The sequence below is a fragment of the Medicago truncatula genome, chromosome 1 (assembly GCF_003473485.1).
Source record: "Medicago truncatula cultivar Jemalong A17 chromosome 1, MtrunA17r5.0-ANR, whole genome shotgun sequence".
NCBI lineage: Eukaryota > Viridiplantae > Streptophyta > Magnoliopsida > Fabales > Fabaceae > Medicago > Medicago truncatula.
The window spans coordinates 47,751,547-47,765,649 of NC_053042.1; the positions used below are offsets into that span (position 1 = coordinate 47,751,547).

At 33.0% G+C, this 14,103-nt stretch overlaps 1 protein-coding gene across 3 annotated transcripts; it reads left to right on the forward strand.

Annotated features, from left to right (window-relative positions):
- Positions 1–7,139: 7,139 nt before the first annotated feature.
- On the forward strand, positions 7,140–13,868 carry LOC11420332 (S-adenosylmethionine carrier 1, chloroplastic/mitochondrial). Of its 3 annotated transcripts, XM_024786055.2 has the most exons (13): positions 7,141–7,314; positions 7,478–7,588; positions 8,255–8,337; positions 8,453–8,529; positions 8,798–8,888; positions 10,275–10,328; positions 10,395–10,490; positions 10,811–10,900; positions 11,875–11,926; positions 12,375–12,436; positions 12,739–12,819; positions 12,921–13,048; positions 13,524–13,868. In XM_024786055.2, the coding sequence occupies exons 1-12, from the start codon at positions 7,281–7,283 to the stop codon at positions 13,035–13,037; spliced, it is 948 nt and encodes a 315-aa protein (XP_024641823.1). In that variant the 5' UTR covers positions 7,141–7,280; the 3' UTR covers positions 13,038–13,048; positions 13,524–13,868. The 3 variants fall into 3 exon arrangements, 2 of the variants coding, with proteins under 2 accessions (XP_024641823.1, XP_003592020.2); XM_003591972.4 differs by having other exon boundaries at positions 12,921–13,868; XR_005643853.1 differs by lacking the exons at positions 12,921–13,048; positions 13,524–13,868 and having other exon boundaries at positions 7,140–7,314; positions 11,875–12,078; positions 12,739–12,814.
- Positions 13,869–14,103: the final 235 nt, after the last annotated feature.

Below are 14,103 nucleotides of genomic sequence, written 5' to 3' on the forward strand. Positions count from 1 at the left end.
TAAGGAAAATGTTACATGAACACCCTTTAATCATACACCCTATTGTACACCCCATGCATTAGGGACATTTTGGTAATTTCATCTCACAACCATACTTTCTCTTTCATCTCCTCTCACTTTTCCTTGCCACATGTCAGAATTTTGTGTGGGTGTAAGAGGTGTATTGCCACATGAAGGTGTACATGTATCACCACTCTTTATTTAATTGCAATTTTCTCTGCTTACAATGACATGAGACTCCTGAATAGAAACACAACTCTATTATGCGGGGGTGTGGGTCAACTATCACATGTCCATTAAAGTCGCAACCATACAATACCATACTATCATATCATTGTCACTGTCACACTCCCTTATTTATTTTTTAGTAATTTGTGTCACATTAATTCTTTTATTTGTCATCACGCTATGAAAATTTCATCGTTTAAATATATTTTAGCATTTAAATATTACTCTCACTTAAATGAATTGTAAAGTTTTTTTTTTTTTTTAAGGAAGCAAATAAAGTATTTAAAAGGTTAATGTATTTGGATTAAATTTTTAACAAATGCATTGACCTTTTAACCATCACTTTTGTTTATATTTTATTTCAGATGAAGTATTGTACTAATAGTAATAGTAATATATTTTAACTTTTATGGAGCTCTTATTATAGTTTTATCTTAGACATATACCTCTTCTATGATTAATCTACAATCTACATGAGACATTTGTATCAACAAAAAATTAAAATATTTGATTTATAATTTTGACTAGATATACATCACATTTTGCTAATTGAAATGTCTTTTGTAAAGTCAATCAGTCATAATCTTTACATTATTAATAAAACTCATTTTTGTTATAACTATTGTTAAAATTACATAGTTTTTTTTTAATGATAAAATCACATAGTATATAATTAATTCCAACGTCTTGATAGTGTTAGTTTGAAATATTCAATACGTGCTTATCTAAAAAGAAAAATCAAATGTGTGAGAAATTGAGTTTCTTTCGTGCTAACAAAACCTAGACTAAGTATTTATTTATTGACATTTTTATCAAAGGCTTCTTCACTCTTATCTATAAATGTCCCCACCAAATAACCTCTAGTTTGAAAACATGGAAATGAGAACAACTTGTTGCAGACAACGAACAGTATTGTCAATGAATTTATTTTCTCATGTTAGATCAAATGGAGTAATATTTTTAGTTAGGTTGAAAAATGAAAGATGCTTTCATGCTGGGCCATACGAAAGAAAACTAAAAAATCTTGTACTTAAAACGTGAAAATACAATAAATCATTAAACTATGTAGGTGGCGGTGACCCCTACCATTGTGTGAGGGATGATAATCATTAATCAAGTGAGAACATGATTATATTTTTTTTGGCTTAAATGCTCTTTTGGTCCTTTAACTAACAAAAAGATTGTTTGAGGATTTTAAGTTTTTTTTTAGTCTCGTTTTGATCCCTTCTGTTAGATTTCCGTTAGTTTTAATAAAAAAAACGTTAAGTGTGAACACGTGTCACCTTGTCATTGGCTCTTAGTTGTTTTTATTTTATTTTTTTAAATATATATATATATATTTTTTTAAAAATCTCAAAGCCAATGACAAAGTGACACGTGTCACCTTGTCATTGGTTCTGGGAATTTTTTACAATAAAATAAAATATATATATTAAAAAAAAATTATTTATTTTTTTTATAAAAAATAATAATAATTTAAAAAAAAAAAAAAACTCAGAGCCAATGACAAGGTGACATGTGTCCACACTTAACGTTTTTTATTAAAACTAACGGAAACCTAACAGAAGGGACCAAAACGAGACTAAAAAAAAATTTAAAATCCTCAAACAATCTTTTTTTTTAGTTAAGGGACCAAAGCGATACCAATTAAATAGTTAAGGGACCAAAAGAGCATTTAAGCCTATTTTTTTTGACAAAGTTACTTTTGTTGTCCTTAACTTAATTTTAGATAACAATTTCGTTTTTTATTTCTTATTTTTATGTTATTTTTGTTCTTTCAATCCTTTTACATGTAAATTTTTAAAATTCAAATCTATAATTTTATTTCGATATGAGCTTTTAGTGTTTAAACATATGTTTCTTCATTCATATAAAATATAAAATATCCACTTGGTTTTTTAAGAATTCTCATCGAGGAATTATTTGAACACAATATGACTTCTCTCATCTCAATCACATTTTGTCCATACTTAGGAGTTATGAATCAAATTTGTGGTCACTTGCTTAAGATGTTGAGTCATTTGCCACTCAGATGGACTACATGTTAGTAAATACAATTCTTTTTGTAAAGTTTAACCTAAATTGTGTAACTTATGTAAAAAGTTACTGCTTTTTATTTCTTGCAAAGTCAAACCAGAGTTTGAAGATAAACAAGTGAGTTTGTCATGATTTACATGTTTATAAAATCTACAATCAACAAAATACAAACAATTTTAACATTATAATATTCTGAAAACAAACATGCCCATTGGCCTTTTAGAGCTTGAGATCATCTTCATTTCTCCATGGGCAAAATGCATCAACACATAACAGTAGCTTCTGCAGTATTGTTTAGTTTTCATTTCCTTTCACTTTTAACTTTTAAGTTTTAATTACAAAACATATTATTTTCCATTTGTTTCCGATTTCAGTGTAAACCACTGAAATCAAAAATCTAAAAAATATTGAAAATAAAGTGAAAATTTTATAAATAAAAGTGAAAACAAAAAATATTTTCTCAAATTAAACAGATCCTAGCTTAGTAGCTGTTGAGTTGAATATGGTTTAAATGGTTACAAAATAGGCATGTCCAATTCTTGCAAGACATCTTTGAAGTCAAAATCACATGCTTCTTTGTGGAACCTCTCAACAAGTTTGTACCCGACATCATTCAAATAAAAAGACTGAGCAGTTTCCAGAAGCCACTTTGCCTACGAATCAGTCAACTTGCTGGTAAATACGATATCCCCACGGATTAGTACCAAGTCTTTGCTATCAGCTTGTGCTCCCCGAACTTGGTAATGTTCACAGTAAAGTAGGGAGATGCTTGTGCTCCCCGAACTTGGTAATGTTCAAGACCTGTAAATAGCATGTGTGGCGTTTGTACTGCAAGAAATAAGAAAAGTCTAAATAAGACAAAAAAAATAGACACACTCACAATAAGGGTCTGGTTTGGATTGACTTATTTGAGTTTACCTACTCACTTAAGTACTTGTGAGACAGTTTGAGAGAGCTTGTAAAAACGGCTAATGACATGTCCGTAGGCTGTTTTCAGTTTATTCTCATACGCTCTCCAAGACAGCTTATAAAAACAGTTTATATGTTATATGAAAACAATTTGACTTTATCTTTTGTTATAAAAATAACTTGCATGATAAGTACTTATGCTATAAATGTTTAATTAAATTGTTTATACAAACAGGATCAAAATGAACATTATTTTATATTAAAAGGAAAGAACAGCAGCAAAAGTAGAGAAAAAATCTAGAGCCTAAAGAACTTGACTCCCATGGCATCAGCATAGAGGTGGGGAAATCTGAGTTGGGTAGTGACTCCATTATTATGAGCAGCCCCTTACTTGGCCAGCCTATCAACACAGCAATTACCCTCTCACACCGTATGAGTGAAGCTCACACCAATCAAAGGACATAAATTCCTTGATATGTTTCAGCATAGTGGCATAATGATGGGTCTCAAGGACATCATCATTGACGAGCTGCGGAGCGATTTGGGAGTCTGACTCAAAAATCCAGTTTTGAATCCTGCATTCCAGACCGTATTGAGCCCACGTGCAATGGTCATCAACTCAGCATTAGCGTTAATTTTATAGCCACACCGGCCAAAGAAACTAAGCATACATTCACTAGAGTTCCTAAGAATGCCTCCAAAGCCTTACATGCCCGGGTTACCCAAAGAACTACCATCTTCGTTAAGCTTGACAACATATTGAGGGGGGGGCAACCAACATACCTGCTGGGTTTAGTTTTAGTTTCTCTTCCCATATTGAGACCTGGACGAATATTGATATTGAATTTACCTAAAAATCTGAAGTTCTTTATATGGCAGATCCTGCATGGAGCTCTCCCTACCAACCAATTCCGAGTGGATTGACATTCTTTTATTGACCCTCTCTACAATTTATGTAGAGTGACCCATGAGACAATCCTTCACACTCTCAAAGACTGCCATAAAGTCAAATTCAATTTGGAGCAATCTTGGGTTTTCAACTAGACCTGGATTTTATAGCACTCATTTGAAGGAGTGGATTAAATCATTTACTCTAGCTTCCTTGCCAATTTGTTTGTGTCTATGTGTTGGAAATGGTGACTAGCCCGCAACACTGCCATTTTCCAGAACTCCAGTTGGGTTAGTAGGCTAGGCGAATTGATGGTATTATATTAATTTGTTAGTATTTGCTAGAGGTGAGAACCGAACCGAGACCACCCTTATTACTTCACTCCTCAACACTCTCACCGCAGCCACCAAGCCAACCTTAGAACTCCCTAAGTTTGTCATTATTTTAAAATAACCATTTCTAGGTAGGCAATTGTTACATTTTCCACCGTAGAAAAATCATTTTCAGCCTTCATCTAATATAACTGAACCGCCTAAGTTATTCAACTTCAAGGTTAGTTCATGATTTCGATCCTCCTTGACATATTACCAATTGAAAATGATTTAATTGAACATTTTTACTTGCAATTTAGATCTTCCGTCTTCCATCAATCATGATCTGATAGAGTTCACGCCACTCCCACGGTGACCTATTTTCTGTTAAAAGGAAATTTAAAATGACAAAATATTGGCTGCCAAGGAGAAATAGAAGTAAGAACATGAAATCTAAATAAAAGAGCACAAATTCATAGTATAAGTATTGATCAAATCGATTACCATTCCTTAGCCCAATGCTCTAGCAAGTGATAAAGTTTTGCTGTATCAACGTTCCATGAAAACTTTGAGAAACAACAATGTGGCAAGTTGGCAAGAAAGGAAAAAGCTCTTCTAAAACATGTATCTTAATTGCACAATTAAGAATGGATTCGAATTTTAAAAAATAAAAAAACAGTACACATACCCTTACGTGCATACTTTATAACAAGTTCACAATGAGCCTTATTCCAACAACAAAGTTAATGGCAAGTTCACCTTACCTTTAACTTTGTTGTTGGAATAAGGCTCATTGTGAACTTGTTATAAAGTACTCGAGAACCACATGGAAGAACAACAACTAGGTTCTTCACAAATCTTGCACTCATATACCTAGGTATTCATGGATTTTCTGATTGTGACATACAAATAACACACACAAATATATATATATATATATATATATATATATATATATATATAGATGCTTAGGTGTTTCCCATTGATCAACAACAAACAAAAGCTTAAGAAAGTCCACAAATTTTCTTGCTTTCCTTGCTTCATTGGAGATCAGATAATATCCAACCTATTTCATTTATGTAAAGTCCCCAACAATTGAAACAAGTCTAACAAAAGCAAATTGCAAAGGCAACAATGCATTTTAAGATTATTCTAACTATTCTCTTCTCTTGTTAAATGAACTCGGATCTCATCTCAAAAGCTAGCTCAAATGATGAGATACTCAAACACATATATACGCCCAACAGCCTAGGCATCTGAACAATGTGGGACTACAAACAAGTTCAACACCCACCCTCACGACAGAGTCCAACCCTACATTGCAATCTTTAACCAGACTCTGATATCATATTAGTCTCATCCCAGAAGCTGGTTAAAGGGTGGACAAACACATTTATACAACCAACAACCCAGGAACCTGAGCAATGTGGAACTCCGATTAATAACATTTGTGAGCAATTAACATAAAGATTTCACATGACATGACAATCATGAAATCAAATAATAGAAAACAATAAAGAAAAAGAAATGAGATATTACATCATCCCAAATTGAAGCAATATCTTCAGGACAACAATCTACAGTAGAATCCAATGGCTTCTGTTTCAAAGGACTGGCGAAGCTCCAGAATCCAAGCAAACCCCATTTCAGAAAATTACAGGGAATATCTGGTTGATGCAATTTCCGGGAAGTTACTATGGAAATTGTAGAAAAAGAGCGTACAAGGGTCGTTAAGGAGAAACAAGTTTTTTACGTTGGAGGATATGGTTCTCCAAATTCTTGAGGTTGATGTTACCCTTTGTATTGCAGAATCAAAAAATACAAGAATTGGGACAGTGGCAGGTTTCAGATTCTTAAGTGCTTTCAGTGGTGGAATAAAAGGCTTTCAGTCGGTGTATGCTTATTGATGCGGTTCGACTGAATTTTGTTTTTCGTTTGATACAGACCGGTTTTATTTTCAAACAAATACAGACCAGTTCAGTTTTAAATAAATGGTTTGGGTTTTTAAAATTGGACAAAACTAAATTGCAATTTGGAGTTAAGTTTGAGAGCAATTGTGGCTCGTGATGAATTGGTACTTGAAAGTTTGCTTAAAATTTCGACAACAAATTGACATTTTTATCGGACAATCAATCTTAATATTAATCCTTTACAAACAAGAGAAAATATATTTTTTTTTAAGAAAATAAGAGAAAATAAATATTAGTTGAGGTTTGAAGCATTAATATTTATTTTCCATGTTTTTCGATAAATTGATACTTAGTGGGACATCATTGTAGTTGTTGGATGGGTCAACATTATTGTCAATATCAAAGAACTCTACTTAAACCACTTCTCTCTTAGCAACCCTCTCGTGTTTAGGAGCTTGGATGAGTTACCATTGTCTTCTCTTTTTCGTTTCTTTCAACAAAAAAAATTGTAGTGGCTGATGTTTGAACCCCAGAACTTACATATATTATGTATTGTTCATACCAACTAAATTAAACTCACGAAAACTCTTACAAATTTATTTAATCAAAGGTAATTCTATTCGAGCTTATGAGACCATAAATACTATTTCAACTGAAATTCAAATATTAGTATGTTACATTGAGGAAGTCGAACCTTTTTCACTAGACTAAGTCCTGGTTATACATAATATAATATTAATAATATAAGCATAATTATTTTAAAATTTAAATTAATTCTTTTTAATGAATAGCGTAAAAAGTAAAAACACTTGTAGAACGGTTCAGTTTTTGGTTTGGTTTAAGTAAACTAAACGGTTTATTTAACATCTGCGCGTGCAAATAAACCCAAAGAAACCTTGCAAAAACCTCGTTGTTTGAAGCTTGTGCAAATTGTCACTGTGTTGTCAGAGAAATCTTGGTTCGTTAGATCAAATATTTGATCTTTGCACATTTTCCATGAGCTCCAAAGCTCCCCAAACTGATTCAATTGGTATGTTTTCAATAATTATTATGATTCATTCTATCTTTTATCAAATCACGTTTGAATTGAACATATGTTGATGAAATGAGTCTATGCTATTTGATTTACCTACTCAACTAAATATGTTTTGTTAATACATATGTTGAACACATGACTTTGTTTGTATACACAGATGCATTGAGCTTTAAAATGGCTTCTCATAAGGATCATGATAATAAGTTCTACATGTCTATCAGTCAAGGAGAGGATAACCACCCATTTGACTATTTTCGTGCTCTGTATGGTAAGTTTCGCGATTATCGTGTTCAAACAAATGGTTGGCCTAGTGCCTATTTGAATCGACTTATTTGAACTTATCATCTTACATAAGCACTTGTCAAACTATTTAGGAGATCTTATGGAAATCACTTATCATTTCTCTATATGACTTCCATAAGCTCTCCAGGGTAGCTTATGAAAATAAATTCTAGCTTTATATGAAAACAATTTATTTTTTATCTTTTGTTATCCTAATACCATATAAATAGTTAAGTTGTTTGTATGAACAATAGTCTGCCTTTTTGTGGCATTAAACATACATACTTATAAGTTATATGCATACATTGTTAAATTGACATCATGATTAGTTACATATTATAAAGAAGTTATTAGAAGAAGCAAGCTGAAAATTTTAAAGCCTTGAAGTTGTAATTTGATCTGTCAGTTACTTGTATTTATCCTCATGTATATATCATTTTGAATTGATAATCGTTTCTTCTATGGGATGTGCTGACTTCTTAGCATGGGTATTCCAATTTTCTGGTCTGTTTTTGACGATAAAAATGAGCAGTTATGTTTCTATCTCAATGGATAAATGGCCTTTTATGATGTAGGATCTTTCATTTTAGCTGAACTAGTCATAAGTTGCCTCTTGTCATTTTTATGTATACCATACTTATGAATATTGTAGAGGGTTGCATTGCTGGAGGTGTTGCTGGTGTTGCTGTAGAAGCAGCTTTATACCCCATTGATACCATCAAAACTCGACTGCAGGTGAATTAAGTATATTGAGTGAATTTTTTTAGTTCTACTTCGTGTGTCTATACAGATTTATCTAATTTATAACAGCATTATCTTTTGATTTTAATCATATTCCCTTCTGTATCAGGTTGCTCGTGCTGGAGTAAATATTGCTTTCAAGGGTTTGTATTCTGGATTGGCTGCAAATCTTGCTGGTGTGTTACCGTGAGTAGGCATTATTTTTCATTTACAACTCATCCTTTTCAATTCGTGCTGCATTCGTTTCGGTGCTCTTTATCCCGTTTTCTGTTTCTCGCTTAATCTTTCCATGACAAACATGTTTGAATCGAAGCTAATTAGATAATATAGCTGTTGTGCTTTGATCTCAAGCTAAGAAATGTTTTGTTTCTAGTTTTATCTATTAAGAATTGTCTGAAAGAGTCATTTTTCCACGTCTGTTAGAATACTTACATTTATGTTTACCGCTTGGCAGAGCTTCTGCGATTTTTATTGGTGTGTACGAACCAACAAAGCATAAATTGCTGAAGATCTTCCCTGAGAATCTAAGCGCTTTGGCTCATATTGTAAGTTGGCTTTCTTAATAATAAAATAGATAAGCTATTCGAATTATCTAGGCTTTCTTTTCAATCATTCCAAAATATTGCAGATAGTATCCTTGTTTTACTTGGCAATGGCTTACAATACTTGCTGACAGTAGACAACTTTTTTAAAAACTCAGTCTTCATAGCTTGAGGCAATCGTCTTCTTTCACAAGCTCGTCTTGAGCAGCGAAAAAGTTTAGGCCTGTGGTTGGCTTGAGAGATTTTTCAAGTTTGATATGTTCCTTTACACATTTGTGATATAAATTACATATAAAACTATGACTTAAATGCAGTTCTTGTCCTCCTATTTTGATCAATCCGCAATTTTGGTCCCCTCATTTTCAATTACGCAATTTAGGTCCTTCCATCAACTTGTCGTCCAATTTTAAACCATGATGCTGGCATGGCAGTTATATGCTGATGTGGCATTAATCACGTTGGCAGTGTAGTGCTAAATAAACAATTACTTGGCTGACACGTATGTAGCTTATGTGGCAATAGTAAATCACTAAAAATTATTTCACAAAAATTACATACTCCCTACGTCTCACATTAGGTGTCCTCTTTCCTATTTTTTTTTTGTCTCAAATTATTTGTCCCTTTTATAATACAAATACATCATTTTTTTTTCCACTAACATACCCTTATTTATTGCATTTCAATCATCTATAACTATAATTAATAAGGGTGTTTTAGTAAATATGATACATATTTTTCCATTAAAATCAACACTATTAATCATTTCTTTAGTAACTGTGTAAATCTCAAATGGGACACCTAATATGAGACGGAGGGAGTATGTAAGAGTAGAACATGAGACCATGACTTTGTGATTTTTTTTTTAAAGTGATTTACTATTTCCATCTAAGTTGCATACGTGTCAGCTTACATGTCAACCAAGTAATCGTTTAGTCGGCACTACACTGCCGTATAGGTTCTACGTGATTAATGTCACATCAGCATATTACTACCATGTCAGCATCAACGTTTAAAATTGGATGACAAGTTGATGGACGGACCAAAATTGCATAATTGAAAAAATTGAGGGACCAAAATTGCGGGTTGATCAAAATAGGGAGACCATAACTGCATTTGAGCCAAAAAAATTGTTACTCGTTTGTCATGAACTGCACTAACTTTAGTGATTGTAAGCAAACACAATTTAGATTACATGTAAACAGATACACACAAATGAAACATATAAAATTACAAAGGACTAATGAATTTCTTGATGGACTGTATGTTGATCAGTTCAGTGCCTAGCTTGTCTTAAATGATTAGCACACAGGCAGTTTAGGATATCTTAGAACTGTGGTTGAAATTTCGATTCAAAATTTTGTTGTGATAACATTCCTAATCTGAGTTCAGGCTGCAGGTACTATTGGAGGAGCCGCTTCTTCTCTTGTTCGTGTTCCAACTGAGGTAAGTTTTGACATTGGCAATTAAATTCCGTTTCCTTGAGGTTGGAATTGATTTGTGCCTTTCTAGGTTGTTAAGCAAAGGATACAAATTGGTCAATTCAAATCAGCCCCTGATGCTGTCCGTCTTATCATTGCTAATGAGGGTTTTAAAGGTCTTTATGCGGTATGTGTTAGTTTCATGTCGTGATGATCATTGAATTAGTTGTTCTTTAATTTTGAGGTAGCAAGGGATAATTTCTCCTTTAAAATATTGTTCTAGTAGGTAATACTTATTCGATTTCCCTCTCTAGTGGAAAGAGCTTTTATCTTGGTTTATATAAGAAAGAGGAGATATGATGTTGTAAGCAGTTTGTAGGATTATGATAATGCCTTTACTCGGTTTTTTACTGCCATTTTAAATGCTGCTTTAATATTATATATATGCTGACTTTGGTTTTTATATTACCTACCTTGACCTGTACTTTTGTTTTTGAGTGATTGTAGGGATATAGATCTTTCTTATTGAGAGATTTACCATTTGATGCTTTAGAATTATGCATCTATGAACAGCTCCGTATCGGGTATAAACTAGCGGTAAGCTTAATTTGAAGTGTCTATTATTCTATATGTAATTTTATTAAGGTACCCACGTTTTCAAGTCATCTAAAATGGGAAGCATTCCGTTTCATATAAAAGAGTAGTTTGACTGTTGTAAATATAAGCGTTTGTGCCCGTAAAGAAGAAAAATTCTCACATCTTTATGATTGTTTCTAGCATAGTTGGATCAAAATTCTTACATTACTTCAAATGTCTTTCCTTGAACTTTTTAGGGGTATTATTATTTTGTAGCTTCTCTTCTGTTTTCAGCTCATAGCTGTTTCAAGAGTCGTTTGTCTCTACAGGAAACTGGACAATTTGCTACATAATTGTATTTCTAAATGTTCCTGTTAGAATAAAGTATCTTATAATCGTTAATTGCTGTGTCTCTTTTTTCTCCTTTGTGGAAGCTGGACGATTCCTCTCTGTAGTGTTATTTCTTCTATCTTGTACAGTGATTAAGGTTAAATATATTTTTGGTTCTGTAAAATAAGTGATTTTTGGTTTTGGTCCCCGTAAAATATTTTCGCTAGTTTTCATTCCTCCAAAATCTGAAATCAATGTTTTTTGTCTATACCATATTGTGAAATCAATGTTTTTTGTCTAAAGGCCACGTGGCTGTATCAGGTGGCACCTGGTAATGCCAACGGGGCTACTCATTTGCCTTGTCGTCATGTGACTCCCACCAAAATATTTCCTTGAGAGCTCTTAAAATGAAAACTATTCAAATCGTATAGGGGAGACACATGTGGCATTGGCCAGTTGCCACATGGGTATTATTTGATGCCATCTATTGCGGCCAAGTGGCCTTCCAAGGGACACATAAGTTGTTAACAAATTATATGATTTTTTTTTCAGGGACATAAATTAAATTTTTTTCATTTTACGGTGACCAAAAACAGAATTAACCTAATTTTTTTGTCTATTCTTAAATAATTGCTAAATCTGTATTCTGTTTTTTCTGTTCGCAGGCAAAAAGAGATCTGAATGATCCAGAGAATGCTATGCTTGGGGCATTTGCTGGTACTTCTACGGCACACCGATTAAACAATTTCTATCGAAGCATTTCAGGATTCTTTATAGCATGTTTGTATAAGATTTCTTTGAAATTTGAACAAAAACCAGTGTTCAGTCCTTCTAGACAACTTCCTAATAATGTTGCCTTCAATTTTGTGGTATATATTTGTTGTCAATCCTAGACAATTTTCTAATCTAGTGTTAATTTTTGCTGTGAAAGATAAACTAATGAACAGTTTGTTAGGCCTAGTTAGCAAAGTGTCCCATTACAGTATGATAATTTGCAACATGCTGACTACCTCTCCCTTGAAGAAAGTTTTGTTTAAACTAGTAAATGAACCGCAAGGAAACATTGTTACTTACAAATTTAGCTTCAAATCAGTCTTTTTATTTCGCAACTCCTTTCACTCATGCTTTTGTTGGAACTGAAATTAATAAACTTAATACCTTTTAGGTGCCATAACTGGAGCAGTTACGACTCCTCTTGATGTAGTAAAAACCAGATTAATGGTTCAGGTATGGTGAAATTGTCTTCCCTCTTTTATTATTTGAAGGAATTTTTTGGAAGAAATCCGAAAATGGAAATTTGTTATGAAATGAAAGAATAACCACTTGGAGTTGTTATTTTAGGTATTGTCCTAGCCATTATATTATGCACATTAACCACTTAAAGTGCATATATTAATCCATAAGACAAATATTATTATTAATAGGAGTTGCTATTTGTAATTCTTTTTTTTTTATGACATGTTATTAAACTTGTGACTTTGGTCTGAAGTGATATCTGACATTATCTTACTCTCCCTTCTCCCTATTAGGGAACACAAAAACATTACAAAGGCATTTATGATTGTGTGAGGACAATAGTTAAAGAAGAAGGAGCTAATGCTCTTTTTAAGGTATGCATATCTTTTTAAGTTTAGTGCAACACTAATAGTTATTTTCATTCTTAGGTTTCTTTTAACCAAGCAGCTTTTTAAAAGACTTAAACTATTTGCAGGGTATTGGGCCAAGAGTGGTGTGGATAGGAATAGGTGGTTCAATATTTTTTGGTGTTCTTGAGAAGACAAAGAAAATTCTTGCTCAGAAGCACCCTCCAAATGATGCTCAGGAGTGAGCTTTTTCAAGGCAAGATTAAGCTGATGATGTTGCAATGCATCTTAATCTTTTTATGATTGCATGAAGCCACTTTGTTCAGCTTCTCTCTCCTTCATCCCTAAATGAAAACTGCCGTTTACACTAAATGATTTGCCATCACACACATGGAAATGACCAAAATACCGCAACGGTAGTTAACTACTATTCGCTCCATGAGAGAAAATTAAGCAGCGAACATTAGTTAACTACAGGTGGGGTATTGAATGTCATTTCCATGTGTTTTTAGCAACCTTTGAAGTGGGAAAAGCAATCATCTCTCTAAATTGTTGCATTGGGCCTGCAAGGATTCAGTTTAGCCTATTGATGCCTCAATTGAAAGTTGGGCTGCAATCATAAAGCCTGAATGAAATTTGGGCCGGCTGGAGCTTTCTCTGAAAGACTGATAATGATAAAGCACATGCTGTCACAAATGTAAATTTATTTATTTTTCTCTAATCCTTTCTAGAAAATGATTTATTTCCCATTCAAACACCAAATGGGGGCAAGAGAACATGGATTGGAAGAAGAAAATGGAAACTCAGAACTTAGGTTCGTTTACTTTCCATCTATCATGTTTTATTTTCACTTCAGCTAATAAACATAAGAGAATATTGATCTAATATTCTTCTCAATGACAACTCATGAGTTTGTTGATGATTATGTGACCCACTTGGGTTGGCCTGGTGGTATTGACCTGGGACCTGGGAGTGTGCTCCTCCACGAGGTCTCAGATTTGATTCTCTCTAGTGCCAATTTAGGTAGGCTAATTTAGCTTCTTCCAAAAAATAAAAAAAGACTATTTCCTGTGGTATCTAGTTCTCTTATTTTCTTTTATATTTTACCCATGAAACCTTAATCTTCCATATGATATTCTCATCACCTCTTCAACTGTAATCTCCATTTTAGACAACATAAAATATATGTTTTGTACTTTTATCAAATGTAATGCATTTGAAGTAATATTAAGAGGTGTTGAAATATTTTCTCTTAATTTTTCGTCTATCACTTGAAATTGAGATTTCTCAGAGTAAGTGCATATACTAAAG

What these genes read in the sequence shown, in the direction of transcription:
- LOC11420332 (XM_003591972.4), top strand. Translation starts at nt 7,281, where the DNA reads ATGAGCTCCAAAGCTCCCCAAACTGATTCAATTG. An exon ending in AATCTTGCTGGTGTGTTACC is followed by an intron (nt 8,530 to 8,797) that starts GTGAGTAGGCAT and finishes ACCGCTTGGCAG; the next exon opens with AGCTTCTGCGATTTTTATTG. An exon ending in TATGCTTGGGGCATTTGCTG is followed by an intron (nt 11,927 to 12,374) that starts GTACTTCTACGG and finishes AATACCTTTTAG; the next exon opens with GTGCCATAACTGGAGCAGTT.